Here is a 15,096-nt window from a genome sequence, read left to right on the forward strand (position 1 = left end):
CGCAGTTAGGAGATGGCTGCTACTGCAGGAGGCTGGGGCTAGCACCGGTGAGTCGAGGGGAAACGGTCGCTTTTATTAGCAATGTATGCAAAGTAGGTAACAATCACTGTACAAATCTTTTCAAAAGCACAGGCCCCCATCCAGCCAATGAGCCCGTCCTCAGCTGGCATACAGCGGCACGGCACCGCCGCTTTCAAGGCACTACCAAGTGCAACATACAGGATGGAGAGGGACGGGCCTTGCATCACCAGGTCCAGCATCATTGCGCACCATGGCACGTGCCAAAGACAAGCTGCCCAGGTCACTGCTTGGAAAAGTCCAGTGCACAGGCCAGGCCAGTCGCTCTGGCCCCCTGCTTGCAGGGGTTAGCAGGAAGGGAAGGGAGGCAGCCTGCACAGATCAGAGAATTGCAGGGGGGTTCTGGGTTGGGCCCTGGCCTAGGAGAGGGAATGATTCACAGCTGAGGCTTTAAAGGGAATTTGCCATTTGGAAAAACACTGATTCACCCTGAGAGGAATGAAGGATCTTTTCCGCACAAAGGGAATTAGGAAAATTAAGGATCTAAATTAGCTGTTACCACCCAAGAAAGATCTTGGAGCCAGTGTGGATCATTGCCTGAAAACACCTGTTCAATGTGCAGCAGCAGTCAAAAACGCTAAACAGTATTAGGAACCATTAGGAAAGGGATAAGACAAAATATCACAATGCCACCCTATAAATCCATGATACAGACACACCTTGAATGCTGCCTGCAGTTCTGGTTGCCCCATTTCAAAAAAAAAAGAGATATTGGAATTGGAAAAGATACAGAGAAGGGCAACAAAAATGATTAGGGGGCTGGAACAGCTTCCATGGGAAGAGAGGTTGAAGTGACGGACATTTCAGCTTGGAAAAGGGACCCTCCCAGACCCCATCACCTCCCGCCAGCCACTGCCCCATAAATCTAGCTTCCAGGGCCCCCGGCATGCCAGCCACAGGTGTGCCACTCCTGCCTCCCAGCTCTGCTTTTGGTTTACCGCACTGTGAAACACCCCTAAACAAACTGGGCATAGGAAGGCGTCGCCCGTCTCCCCCGCCGCCCAAGTCTTTTAACCCTGAGCCGCAGCATCCAAAGGGCCCGGCCTAGGCAAATGAGGCTGAGCGCAGCACCCAGCCCCTGACACTTCCTCCTTGATCTGGGGGTGGGATTAGCCCCTTGCCCACAGCCCTCCTGGGACTGCGGGAATCACATGGCTATTAAAGGTGCTCGGGCGTTACCTGCAGAGACCCCCTTGCTCTGCGGCAGGGCCAGTCGCAGCCTGCCGGGGTCTGGATTAGCTTCCTCTGTGGTGGCGAGGGCGCCCATGGGGCATCTTTCCCTCCCTTTGGCCCTTGCCGCTTGTCCAGGCATGTGGCACCCACAGAGCACACCCTACCAGGCTAAGGGGCAGCCACTTTGAGCCATGGAAGGGGGACAGCCAGGGCCCATGCGAGGTGGCAGCCTTGCCCCTAGAAAAATCACTGTGAAGGACCCAGAGCTAAGGCTATCTCAGGGCGGCTGCAGTTGGGCAGAGGGTGCTGCGAGCCCTATAAACCTGTGTTTCATGGTGCTGGGAAAGGGCCAGAGAAGCCCTGGGTACGTGATCAACGCTGCACAAGAGCCAGGAGAGGTTGGGGGCCAAGGTTTTGCTCCCCGAGAGGATTGGAACCCTGTGTCCCCAGCAGACGCCTCCTCGCCTGCCAGGCCATCGGCTCAGTTCTCAAGGTTGGCTCTTCGCTTCTGTAGCTTCTGCGCCAGCTCCTCTGAGATGTCTATGGGGAGAGAGAAGGTGGGTACAGGACCCCTCTGGAGCTGGGACTAAAACCCAAGGGTCCTGACTTACTGTCATCAGCTCTAGCCATGAGACACCACCACCTACCAAAGCTGGGACCACAACCCAGGACTCCTGGCTCCGACCCCTGCTCCGGCCACACAGTAACCAGCAATGCTACACTCAACTGAAAGCCAAGGGCAGTGGGCCACATGCAGCCCCGCCTCTTGTGCCAGGGAGCCCCCTTACCTGGGGAGAAGTCTCCAACCCATGAGGTGGCCTGGCGGGAAGAGCTGATACCATGTTTCCGTAGGTTGAGGGTGCTGCTGGGGCTGTTGGGGCTCCTGGTTAACTGGCCTTTAGTGGCTGGGAATAGAGAGTGCAGAGCTGGTCATCAGAGCACGGGAGCCCCCGTCCTCGCCTCCGACCCCATCCCGCTCCACCTCCCAGGCCGGAGATCCTCCCCATGACTCCCGCAGCCTGGGATCTGCTTGCATGGGTAGCCCTTGGGGAATCCTGCAGTACACTGTGGGGGATGGGAGGGAGCGGCGAACCCGGGCGTTACGCCTGGTGCCCTGGGCAAGTCACTTCCCTTTTCTGTGCCTCAGTTTCCCCCCTCTGTACCATGTGGCTGGTGATACTGAGGGTCTGTGTTTGTGGAGATATACAGACAGGAAGGGCCAGAAAAGCACTCGGGGTTATTACCCACACTGCTGGAGGTCAGGTCTCAGTTCAGACAGCTGTACGGGGCTCCTGGACGCCAGGGTCCCAACCCAAGATGGTGAAGTGAAAGCACCCTAGGGACTCGGGACAGGTCCCCCTTTATCTCCACTCTGGCTGGGGCACATCCCCCCACCCCCACCAGAGCCCTCTACTGCACCCACCCTGCTCCCCACTGGCCTGGCCAAGCGACTCAGAGGGAGATGGTGGCAGAATGAGCTTTGCCATGGGATTGCCAAGTCCCCGAGGTGTGACGGCAGTCTCTGCTCCTGCGTGGGCCAGTGGGGCTGGGGGAGGGGGCAAGTCGAGTGGCTCCCAGGGCCTGAGCAGAGCCAGGTCAGCCCCCAAGCGAGTGTGGGACAAACTAGGCTTATCCTGTTGGAACCTGCACCCCTCGTTGCCCCAGCAGGGGCGTCCTCAGCGGCCAGCCGAGGGCTCGGGCACGAGCACTGGCAAACGTGACGGGAAAGGGGGGCGGTTAGAGCACTGAGGGTGGGGGGTGGAGAGCAGAGAGCCCTGGGGGGACAGAGGTGGGCACCGAAGCAGCTGGCAATGGCTGTACCTGGCTTGCCGGTTGGTATAGGCAGCACCTTGGTCTGGCCGCCCCCTCCCCATATCACCTTCACGGCGCCCGCTGGGGCTGAAAGCAAAAGGGAAGACGCTCAGTCTGCTGGCTCCTCCCAGCACATCCCCCCACCCCAACTCCCCAGAACTCATCCCTGCAGCCGGAGGGGCAACCCGCATCCGCCCCAGAGAGAGAGGCCAAGGAACACCCCGATTAAGTCACTTCTGAGCACTGGGAGTGTTTGGAGCTGGAGTCAAACTGAGCGGCCCAGGACCACCCCTGAAAGCCGGGCTATGGGGTCAGCATCCTTGGCAGGATGGAGGCCACCCACCCGGCTCCTCGCCCTCATCTGCCCATCCTAACCCAGCCACTCTCCCTCTCTGTGCCCTCCCACTGTGACATCCTCCCAACTCCCAGTCCAGCAACCGATTTCATTGGGAGTTGGGCACCTAAAAACCTTTGAGGCTCTGGGCCTGGGCAGCTAGGATGCAGTTTCTAGCAGTCCTGGGCCACGTAGCATCACGGCCCCCGTCCAGTCCCCAGCCAGGCTGCCATGTGTCACCCTCCCCCAGCAGGAGGCTAGGGAGGGATCCAGAGGATGAGAACCTGGCTCAGATGCTACCCACCCTGAACCCCGGGCGACTGAGCCCCCTGCCCAGGGAAGACCCAACTGGCAGCCCCCCACAAAACCACTGATGGGCCCAGGCACGCTAGTTCAGCATGGAGGAAATGCCAGGAAGCAGCTTGTGCCAGGCGGCAGCACCCAGCCTGTCGCCGCCACCAACCCCGCTTTCGTTCCCTGCTTCCAGCTCTGACTCGGATTCCTGGCTTTCCCCCAGCTCCGCCCTGAGGCCTGACTCCTGATTTCCAACTCTGGCTCTGCTCCCTAGCCTGGCTGACTCCTGCGCCAACCACCCGGCCCTGCTTATGCTCCAACCACTAGGCCTGACTTCTGGTCCTACCTGCTAGGCCAACCCACCCGCGCCCTGGTCGTGCTGGGCTGCCCCTGCTGGTCCTTTCACCTCTCCCCTCATGTCATGCAGATTTGCCTCCTCTCTTTTCCCTGGGATTCCCCCCCTTCGCCAATCACCATCAGAGAGCACCTCCTTCTCCTACACTAGCCGCCTGGGGACCAGTCTCCCAAGGGAGGTGATGGAAGCACTAGACAGGACCCATCCCACCTTGGAGCCATGGGGAATGGACTGGAGGGTCCAAAAGCCTTTTCTGTCCCTGACCTCTGGGAGAGCACTCGGGGCTCCGGGCAGAGCAGTGGACCTGACAGCCCACAGCATCCCCCAGTGCATCTGGCTCCGTTCACCCTCCTCTGGGCTCCCAGGGGTGCTGCATCTCCCAGTTGTATGGCTGGTCTGGGGCAGCAGATTCTGCATGTGGCAGGAGCATTTCCCTTCCCGTAGGGCAGACGTGGGGAAAAGGGGAGTGCAAAGCAAAGGTGTGGGGGACAGGGCGGGGGACAAGACCCCGGGCACATCCTCTGTAGCAACGTAGCCTCTTGTGGTGACACAGTATTTCCATTCTAAAAGGTCTCACACAATCGCCTGTTTACTCACAGCTGGCTGACTTTGCCTTTGTTCCCGTTATGGCTGCCACATCTGGAAAACACAATCGAATGAGAGAAGGGGAAGGAAGGGGGTGCCTGAGCTGGGATCGCAGACTGGCTTTTCCCCCAGAGACTTTTCTCCAGTACAAGGTCCCATTCCCAATCCCTGGTGCCAGCCTATCCCTCCTCGGGAGGGATCGTGCCCTTCCATGCAGCACCAGAGATTCCTCTGAGTAACTGCACCAGCGTGGCCCTGGCAGGCTCAGCGATGAGGCCAGTGTTATTTTATTCACCCGCCAGCAGAGGGAGCACGATTTTACCCAGCTGTGCCAGCACAAGGATAGGACCCAATCTCCCCAGATTTGGGGGGCCCGAGGCAGGGCAGACTCCAGCTCACCTTCGTCATTCATGTAGGCTTGTTCTTCATCCTCCTTCCTCATCTCAAACACAGGGGTAGGGGCAGGGGGCTTCACCAGGGCACTGTTTCCGAAGCTGGGCGGAATCATTGCATCCACTTTGGCAGCAGCAGAAGAACCAGACAGGCACAAGATTAGGCACGGGGCGGAAATACAGATCCTAAAGCACAGGGCTCTGGGTGAGCCGCCCAGGCCAGGTCAGAGCAGGGGGGTATCGTGGGGGATGCGATAGTGTGGGATGGGCACAGCGAACATGTTAAATGCAACATCCAAATGGTTGCAACAGACATCAGGGCACTGCTGTGGGGGGAAGCTCGCAGCGCTGGGGTCCCAGCTGGCAGGGGTAGGGCACTGCTGTGGGGGGAAGCTCACAGCTGCCCTGTGCCAGCTCTCCAGAGGTATGTTGAGGCCAGGCCGCGGGAGGTCTGTGGGGCCCCGCATGCAGATTCTTCACAACCCAACAGCCCTGAGCCTTGGAGGAACAAGCCAGGTCCCCTGAGCTGCAGCCAGAAGCAGGCTGGGCACATTCACCTCTGGAGGGCTTTGGGCAGGGGGGCAGGGATGCTTTCCAGACGCTCTCGCCATTCTCCTTATCGGTCTCCACAAACTCTGCAAAACACGCCAGAAACAAATGGGTCTGAGAGCTGGGGAGACGGGGGGACTGGCCATGGGGGAGCATGAGGCTGGCATGGGACGCTGGGCAGCCCCATAAGGGCAGGGGGCAGAAGGAGAGGTGGCTGGGGGTAGTGGGAATCCCAGCTCTGGGAGGGAGACCCAGTGTTGGGAGGCAGCTCTGGGAAGGAAGGGGCCTGGCCGGGGAGGGCTGACCGGGCTTGGAAACAAGCAGCTGAGGAGACTGAGCCAAGGTCACCTACGCACAGCCCGGCCCAGGGACCGAACCATGTCCACACACACTCCAGGCATCAGCACTTCACCCCACCCGGAAGTCATGTCCTCCCCACTGCCCCCCACCTCCCTGCCCCCGAGTCCGGGCACCCTCTCCCAGACACACAATGCCAAATGCACGTGCCCCCTTGGGCCCACCCTGCCAGTCCTCTTCACCCAGGCCCCATTGCCCACCCACACTGAGCCATCCAGTGTACATGCATCCTCCCCCATGTGCACCCTTCCCCCCCACACTCAGGTGTCCCTCCCCTTGAGGTATCTGCCACATCCCCGTATCGGTGCCCCTTGCACTGCTGCCTGGCTCACCCACCCATGCAAACCCAGCCCCCGTGCCCAGAATTCGCACCCGGAGCCCTTGAGGCAGGAGAAACCCACCTAACTTCTCCGAGTAGTCCTCGTCCAGGCTGAAGGGCACCAGGGTCTTCTTGGTGTTGGAGACGAAGTACTGAACCACCTCGGATAGCGAGGAGCAGTGGTGCTGGGGGGGAGCGGGGGGAGATCCTATCAGCAGTAGTTCTTGGCCACCCTCAGGCCCCTGCCACTGAGGGACTGACCAGGCTTTGCACAACCCCCTCGGGGCTCCTGCTCCCAGCCTGCAGGGCTCTCTGCTCCTAGCTAACACCCCCAGTCACTGCTGGGAGGAGGTAATGGCCCTATAAGAGCCCGTGAGCTGCAGACAGTCACCCCCTGCCTCAGAGAGATCTTAGCCTGTTGGGCCGATGGAGCATCCAAGCCGGAACACCGCCTCTCCTGGTGACAAGCGCAAGCCCGCCATAATGCATTTACCTGTGCAATATCCCCATGGGGAAATATCCTGCCTGACCCCCAGCTGGCAGCCAGTGTGTGTCCTGCAGCATGGGGGTTGCCAGCCCCTGGTACTGTTATCCTAGCTGGTGTAACGGTTGAGATTATTCCTATTTCTACACCTGTGGCTTTTGGGGGATCTTGATGAGCCATTTGCCACATCATTGGTTCATGATATAGGGATGAATGGGGGAGCAGAGCTGGGAAATGCTGCCTGGAACTGCTTAGCTGTGTGTGTGTGTCCTAGGCCCTGTAGAGCTTATGGAGATTCTCCTGTAGCATAGGTGATCAAGGCCTAGCTTCTATGCCTACTATCACCCTGATGTTCCTTGGTGGCTGTGCTTCCGGGAGCCGTTTGATCCCCCTGGGGCCCAGACCCAGGTCTCGGTCTCTGCATAAGGTGGAGATGCAGAACCGGCCCACTCACCGGCTGCTCAACGTCGATGACGTATTGCTGTCCCACGCGGCTCACTCTGTAGTGCTTCACAAGCGGGGTGCTGCAAGAGAAAGACAGGGAGATTGCTCAACCCAACCCTCACACTGCTTGTGATCACAGCCCGTGTGCACTGGGATTCCCCCCTCAACACTAGTGCCAGGATTCACACTCCCAGCCCCATGTGCACTGGGATCACCCCTCTCTCTCTCACACACACTAGTGCCAGGATTCACACTCCCAGTCCTGTGTGCACTGGGGTCACCCCCTCAACACTAGTGCCAGGATTCACACTCCCAGCCCCGTGTGCACTGGGGTCACCCCCTCAACACTAGTGCCAGGATTCACACTCCCAGCCCCGTGTGCACTGGGGTCACCTCCTCAACACTAGTGCCAGGATTCACATTCCCAGCCCCATGTGCACTGGGATCACCCCTCTCTCTCTCACACACACTAGTGCCAGGATTCACACTCCCAGCCCTGTGTGCACTGGGGTCACCCCCTCAACACTAGTGCCAGGATTCACACTCCCAGCCCCGTGTGCACTGGGGTCACCTCCTCAACACTAGTGCCAGGATTCACACTCCCAGCCCCATGTGCACTGGGATCACCCCTCTCTCTCTCACACACACTAGCGCCAGGGTTCACACTCCCAGCCCCATGTGCACCCCCTCAAACACTAGAGTCAGGCAAGCCCCCTTCCAGCCCCTGACCATCCCCCCAGCAGGCAGCCCGCGCCCATCCCCCGCCTTCTCACCCGTTCAGCATCTGACGCGTGGTCACCGAGACGCTCTTCCCGTCGCCCCCCGGGCGCAGCAGCATGTTACCGCAGTCCGGGTTCCTCTCCAGCAGCACCTGGGCCTCTGTCCTGGAGACCTTGAAATAGCAGCTGGGAAACACAGGAGAAAGGACAGGACCCAGTTAATGCACCAAACCCTCCCTGTGTGACCTGGGACTCTCAACGCCCCCAGAGTCGCTGGCCCATGGCCCAGAGCCTCTGGGCTACTGCAGCTCTGAGACCACCAGGACGGGGGAGACCGTGAGCTGCAAGCCAGCCAAGGCCCCTGCTGCCCAATTCCCCACCGTGGGCTGGCGCTAGCAGGGGCAGCTAAAGTAATGGGGCCAGGCGGCTCTGCTGCCCCAGAGCACGGACAGAGGGCGGGAGAGAACTGGACAACGAGGCCGTCGGATGGCATGAGCCGGGGCAGGGCGCTTGCTGCCAGGGGAAGCACCAGGGGCCACTTGCAGGGCAGGATGGGGGAACACCGGACAGGCTGGCCTGGTGGCCTGGTCTGACATGGGAGGGGGATGCCAGACAGGCAGCCTGGCCTGGCACGACATGGCAGGATGGAGGATGCCAGTGACACGCCCGCGGCACCTGCCCACGACAGCCTTGGGTTCTCCCTCCGGCCCAGGCCCCACTCACTCCGGCATCTGCTCCTCCACTGACTCGTAGTCGCGGGACCTCACAGTGCTGCGCTGGCTCAGCTCGGCCCGTCGCTCCTGCTCTTTAGACAGGGCTTCGGACATCATGTAGATGTGGCCGGGCAGCAACGTCAGGTTGGAGGGGACTTTCATCTGCAGGGACAGGACGACACACTGAGTCTGCCCCGTGACGTGCTGTGACCACGGCCTACAGACCAGACTTCCAGCGACTCCTCCCTCTTGGGACCCCAGCGCTGCTCCCATCCCTGGCCCGGGGGGAGCCTCACACTGGCTCTCTGTGCGGCTCACGAATCAGCCAGCAGGAGGCGCCAGCATGGCTCCCACCTTCCTTCCCCTATCAGCCCAGCCACGGCGCCAGAGCCCTGGACTTTGACCAGCAGGGGGCAGGCTCCCTGCGAAGGGCCTCCAGGGGCTGAATCTGACATGGGACAAGGGGGCTGGGAACCGCTGGGAGGAGAGCCCAGAGTGGGCTCAGAGCACCCAAGGGAGACCTGCCCTGACAGGGCTGTTGAGAAACACAGACTCAAGGCTGGACAAGGGCTCTAGGGTCCTTCAAGGACGAGCTCTCGCCACACAGGATACCTGAGGGGGAGAGACGGGGGGCAGGAGGGCAGGGCTGTGTCTGAGCGCGCAGGTTTGGTGGGAGCCGGGTATAGGCGAGTGTATCTAGGGCTGGCAGGGGCTGAGTGTGGGGAGGGGGACGGAGGACAGGAACGAGCATGGGGGGGCGTATGCGGGATGAGCAATGGTGTGTGTAGGCTGGGGGCATGGGGTGGGTTGTGCGGGGCGGGGGTGAGCACCTGGGGGTGCAAAGGCTGGGTCAGGCAGAGGGGGGCCGAGGGGAGGGCAGGCCATGGGGGCGGACTTCTTATTCTAACATCAGCCGGGCAAGTTACCTCCACCACGGTGAGGATGAAACCCTTCCACATCTCCCGAGCTTCCAGGCTCTCAGCCTGCAAGGGAAACACACATTACTGGGGTAAAACCCAGAGCATGGGGGGGAGGAGGGAGGCAGAGGTCGCGCAGTGCAAACATACCTTTAACTTCACTTCCTGCCCCCTCAGCTTCAGGCTGAGCCCCACCCCATCATCGCTGGCCCTGGGGCCGCTCTGGAGGTAGCCGTCAGTCAGGGACACGAAGGTGTCCAGGTCGATCTTCTCCACGTACTGCGGAGGGCAAAGCACAGATCAGTGCTGGTGGTGGGGGGTGTCGGCCAGCCCCACTCTTGCAACCCAAAGCAGGGCCCTAGGTGCCCGCTAGGGAGCCCTGCCTGGCTGGCTGCCCCCCAGCTCTTCTCTGGGATAGGTGTGTGTGAACACTTCTGGGTTGCTGGTTCAAACCAAGCCGTGCTCAGAAGCACGGCTGACAGGAGTTGGCTGGGTCTCAATGGGCTGGGGTCCACGTCACCAAACCCACCCCTGCCGTGGGCACCAATTGGCTCCCCAGCCACCAGGCTCATGGCCGTGCAGGCTAAACGAGCCCCTCACCCTTAACGGCGGCTCGAGGGAATGGCCGTCCCCATGGGCAGAGGAGGGGGAGGGAGACTCTTTCCCAGGTCAGAGGGATCGAGGCTCTCGCCACCCGGACAGCATGGCAGACCCACAGCAAGCCGAGCCTTCCCAGGAGGGATGTCCCACCAGGAGAGTTGAGACAGGCGGGCCTGATCCACAGAGGTGCTGAGCTCCCAGTGGCTGGGCACCTGCCAAGATCAGGCCTTGAGGAGACAGACTCCACCTCTTCTCCCCCAAGCCTTTCCCAGGTCGGGCTGGGGAGCACCACACAGCGGCTCATCCATGGGGCAGCTCCTGCCTACCTGCACGTCTCGGCTGGCATGGTAGAAAAACAGCGTGAGCCCCCGCAGGCCTGTCCAGTATTTCTTATATCCCTGCAGGGACAGAGCAAAGGGGCATTGGAGGCTGGGACCAGAGGGGGCCAGCCAAGGGGAGGGTCGCTCAGGTGAGTGGCACAAACGCACCCAGCCTCCGCAGCGAGGGAGGCAATAACGACCTATCGACCATGCACTGTGCAGATACCTGCCCCCCAGCAATGCCCTAGCCCTGTGCTGAACCTGGCATGGCCAGGAACCTGCAGTGGGATGTTCCCGGGATGTTATGGAGGGGGGGATGGCGAATCAGTGCCCACCCCCTCTCCCTGCAGGCTGGTTTCATCTCTGCACAGTGGACCCTGCCCTGCCGGGGCAGCTGGTCCAGCCAGGCCCTCATCCCCACGCCTGGCACGCCGGGGCAGAGGATTGGTCTCTGAGGAGGCTGCTTTGGCTTCCCTCAGCACCTGAATGATGCACTGTGGTGTGTTTTCTCCAGCCGTGTGGGAGCCCTGGAACAGGGGCAGCCTGATGGGAGCCAGTTGCTGCCATTGGGGGGATTCTCGGTGCGGGCTGATGCTGGCCTGACGCGGCAGCCCCCTGCCCCAAGTTGGAATCAGCTGCCAAAGCCCGTGGGGGAGGGCAGAGCCCAGACACCGTCACGCGTGGGCTGGTCGGGAGGGCTCAGGAATCAAAGGCTCTGTTATTTGCTGTTTGCCATCAACAGCGAAGTGTTGTGACCCAAAATAAAGGTTCTGCTGCCTCTTCCCCCGCTGCCTGCCCTGCCAACAGCTCTGCCCTGGCCCCTGGGCCAGCTGGGCTCCGAGGCAGCAGATTCACCCATGGCAGCGGGCACGCCGAGGGCACACACACGCCAAGATCTTGCCCCTTTGGGTTGCCACAGAAGGGTGCCGACAGCTCACGCTCACTAGGAGAGCAGCCCCACACGTAGGTGGGTACATGTCAAGGCCATGCGTACATCAGATGTCAGTATCATATGAGTGCAGCCATGTCACGGTCACACAAACCAGGGACATCACACTCACGTGTGGCTGTGCACAACGGGAATTGAAGTCCCGGGTTTAACAGCTAGAGGACAGGCCTGGGAGTCAGGAGATCTGGGTTTTGAACCTGGCTTTGCCGCTGACTCACTGGGTGACAGTGGGCAAGTTGGTTCTCTGCTCTGTGCCTCAGTTTCCCCATCTCTAATATGTAGCTAATGCGCCTCACCCAACTCTGTAAACCACCCTGAGATGTAGGGCTGGAAAGGAGTTGAGCAAGTGCAATGTATAGTTTGAAGGTTATTCCTACAGGACACGTACAGGGTCAAGGCCCATCTCCATACTAACAGGACAATGCCGCTCTTCACAGCTCTGGGGACCTAGAATTCTCCAGGCTTCTAAAGAGACCCCAGATCATCTCAGCCATCCCAAGAGGATGACACTGCCTGCTGAGATGTCCTTATCCAATGCTAGCAAGCTAGTGAAAGACCCCATCCAGGGGCAAACAGCCTGCGCGTCACACAGCCTGACTGGAGGAGTGCCCGCCCGCCGTCCCATTAGGTTTATGGTGTGAATGTGACAGGTGTCTGATCTGCATGCCAGAAACAGCTGTCCTCAGCAATCCAGACGGCAGGAAAGTTCAGGGGCCATAAATGCAACCAGGTTAACGAACGCAGCCCAGGCAAATGCGTTTAAACGTCCAAGTATGTTTCAGCAGCAGATTGTCTGCGATGTTTGGAAAGAGAATTGCCCCGTCTCAGGCTGTCAGGTTGGCACCCAGCACCTCGGGCCCAATCCAGGGCCTGGCTACGTCAATCAGCATCTCTAGGTTCAGGCTCGTACTTCATCCAACAACCACCAAAAAGAACGACCCAGGCAAACCACGTGGCAGAAAGCGACAGGGAGCTCAGCTTTGGCAAGAGGAGGGTTTGCAGTGGAACAGACGCCGGAGAGCACAGGGAGCCTTCACCAGGCAGACTAGACAAAGCATTTCCACAGAACTGGAGGAAGTATCACCTGTCCAACCTTCACCCCGCCCCCCCCCCCCCCCCGCCACTGGGCCCTGCACTCCCTTGTGTGCACCTACTCCAGGATTTCCCAGCCACTGCCGCTTGCATTGCCCCAACTCTGCGGCTAGCTGAGACAGTCGCACTGGTTTAACTCAACGGGTGAATTTAAACCGGGGCCAGAGGCTGCGTGGATATCCCTAGTTCCGGTTAAACCGAGCGGATTTCGGTTTAGCGAAAGTCGATTCGAAACGGGCTTGAGCTAAACTGAAATCAGTGGGTTCATACTATCCAGTGCACTGGTTTAAATCCACACCTTAGGTTAAAGCAGTGCAACGTTCTTGCCTAGACAAGCCCTTAGAAACAGGCTCAAGCCAGAAAAATCCACTCCGGATTCCAAGGACCCCAAAGTCTGAGGTTGTGCCTTAGCCTGTTCGGAAAATAGGGGCTGCCAGTAACATCTGGCTTTGCAAGTTTGCATTTGGCTTCTGCCTGGTATCGTCTACACCTGAAAGTTAATTCAGATGAAGGTAGGGAGTGGATTTAAAGGGCTATCGTTATGCCGGAACAACAGCGCGCCTAGGCAAGCCCGATCTGGCGACGGCAGGCGTTTCTAGGAGGCCTGTGCCCTTGGCACCTCAGCACCCAGAGCTTGGGGGGGCAGGCACCTGGCAGATCCAGGCCGGCTGCAAAGTGCAGCCCTGGTTTGGGGTTCAGAGTCTGACTCAGAGTCCTGGAGAGCCTGGCCCTGGGCTTTGGGATCAGGGCCACTTCTTGGGGGGCTCTAGCTTCTTTCGCCCAGAGCCGGCTCCCCACCCCGATCTCTCCGTGCCAGGGCCCCGGGTGGGGGGAGAGACGACACCAGAGGTTCCAAGGCCATGGCTCAGCCCTTGGCAACTCGGAGCCTGCCCCGTCCCAGCCGGGGGGGGGGCCTACCTTGTCCTGGGGCCCCTTCTTCTCCAGGAAGCCCTCGTAGTAGTGCGGGGGGGAGCTGTGCTTGGGCTTGGCGCCCCGCAGCGGCGGGGGCAGCAGGGCCATTGGCCCCCGGCTGGGGCCCGGGCAGGGGGCGCAGGGGAGGCTCCCGCACGGAGCCCGCAGTCCCGGAGCAGGAAGCGCCGGGGAGGAATAAACCAGCCGTCGTGGGGGTTTTGCAGCCCGGGCCGGGCCCTCCCATGCGCGCAGCTGATTGGGCCGCCCGGCTCCGTGCAGGTGAACGGGCCGGGGAGCGCCGGCCAGGCCCCGCCTCGGCCCTGGGCTGGGCGATCACAGGGGGGCACTGCTCCCGCTCCCCCCCCCCACTGCTCCCCCCTGGCGTGGGAAACCAGAGCCCCCTTCCCCACCTTCCCCCCGGCCTGGGAAAGCAGACCCCCCCGCTCCCCTTCCCCCCCCCGGCCTGGGAAAGCAGACCCCCCCTGCTCCCCTTCCCCCCCCCGCCTGGGAAAGCAGAGCCCCCCCTCACTGATCTCCCCCGGCCTGGGAAAGCAGAGCCCCCCCACTGCTCCCCTCTGGCATGGGAAACCAGAGCCCCCTTCTCCCCGGCCTGGGAAAGCAGAGCCCCCCCACTGCTCCCCCTCTCCCCGCCTGGGAAAGCAGAGCCCTTCCCCCTGGCCTGGGAAAGCAGAGCCTCCCCACTACTCCCCCCTGGCCTAGGAAAGCAGAGCCCCCCCCACTGCTCCCCCTTCCCCCCGGCCTGGGAAAGCAGACCCCCCGCTCCCCTTCCCCCCCCTGGCGTGGGAAAGCAGAGCCCCCCCTCACTGATCTCCCCTGGCCTGGGAAAGCAGAGGCCCCCACTGCTCCCCCCTCCCCCTGGCCTGGGAAAGCAGAGCCCCCCACTGCTTCCCCCCTCCTCCTGGCCTGGGAAAGCAGAACCCCCCCACTGCTCCCCCTCCCCCCAGCCTGGAAAGCCAGAGCTCCACCCACTGATCCCCCTCCCCTTGTCCTGGGAAAACAGAGCCCCCTTCACTCCTCACCCCCTGGCCTGAGAAAGCAGAGCCCCCACACACTGCTCCCCCTCCCCCCAGCCTGGGAAAGCAGAGCCCCACCACTGCTCCCCCTCCCCTTGGCCTGGGAAAGCAGAACACCCCCCCCACCCAAACACACTGCTTCCCCACTTTCCCCTGGCCTGGGAAAGCAGAGCCCCACACAGCTCCAGACTCTCCTTTCGGTCTACGTGAACCAGCTGCCCAGCACAGCTCCCCGCTGCTCTATGCACCGCTCTGGGCATGCAGGAATTCGGCCCCCTGCACCAATGGTCCCCGCAGGCAAAGCCCAGGGAGCTGGAGTCAGGCCACCGGCCACCAGGAAGGTGATTTGCTTTGATCTGGTGATCGTGGTTTTCATGCAGGAGCCGGCCTTGGAATGAGCAGGGTTATCATTTGTACTGCTGCAGCCTAGGGCCCCCTACCCCCCTGGCACAAACACAGAACAGAGAGTCCCTGCCCCAAAGAGCTGCCAGGTTCAGTACGAGATCAGCGCCAACCGGTGGACACAGACAGAGCACAAGGGAACAGCGAGACAATTCTGAGCACAGGCCGGGTACGTTAGAACCAGCGGCTGCTGCTTTGACCCGAATGGAGCCGGAAGCCACACGCTCCAGGATCTGCCTGCGGTGAGGGAGGGAGGGAGGGC

At 61.1% G+C, this 15,096-nt stretch overlaps 1 protein-coding gene across 1 annotated transcript; it reads right to left on the minus strand.

Annotated features, from left to right (window-relative positions):
* Positions 1 to 75: 75 nt before the first annotated feature.
* Positions 76 to 13,521, minus strand: STAP2 (signal transducing adaptor family member 2). The gene is made up of 14 exons (XM_050934453.1): positions 13,405 to 13,521; positions 10,452 to 10,523; positions 9,676 to 9,804; positions 9,535 to 9,591; positions 8,619 to 8,770; positions 7,950 to 8,081; positions 7,187 to 7,256; positions 6,331 to 6,433; positions 5,581 to 5,658; positions 5,031 to 5,147; positions 4,644 to 4,685; positions 3,073 to 3,150; positions 2,040 to 2,156; positions 76 to 1,791 (listed from the first exon to the last, which is right to left on the minus strand). Exons 1-14 carry the CDS (start codon positions 13,504 to 13,506, stop codon positions 1,733 to 1,735), a joined length of 1,308 nt encoding a protein of 435 aa, XP_050790410.1. The 5' UTR covers positions 13,507 to 13,521; the 3' UTR covers positions 76 to 1,732.
* Positions 13,522 to 15,096: the final 1,575 nt, after the last annotated feature.

The sequence above is a fragment of the Gopherus flavomarginatus genome, chromosome 24, assembly GCF_025201925.1.
Source record: "Gopherus flavomarginatus isolate rGopFla2 chromosome 24, rGopFla2.mat.asm, whole genome shotgun sequence".
Classification (NCBI taxonomy): domain Eukaryota; kingdom Metazoa; phylum Chordata; order Testudines; family Testudinidae; genus Gopherus; species Gopherus flavomarginatus.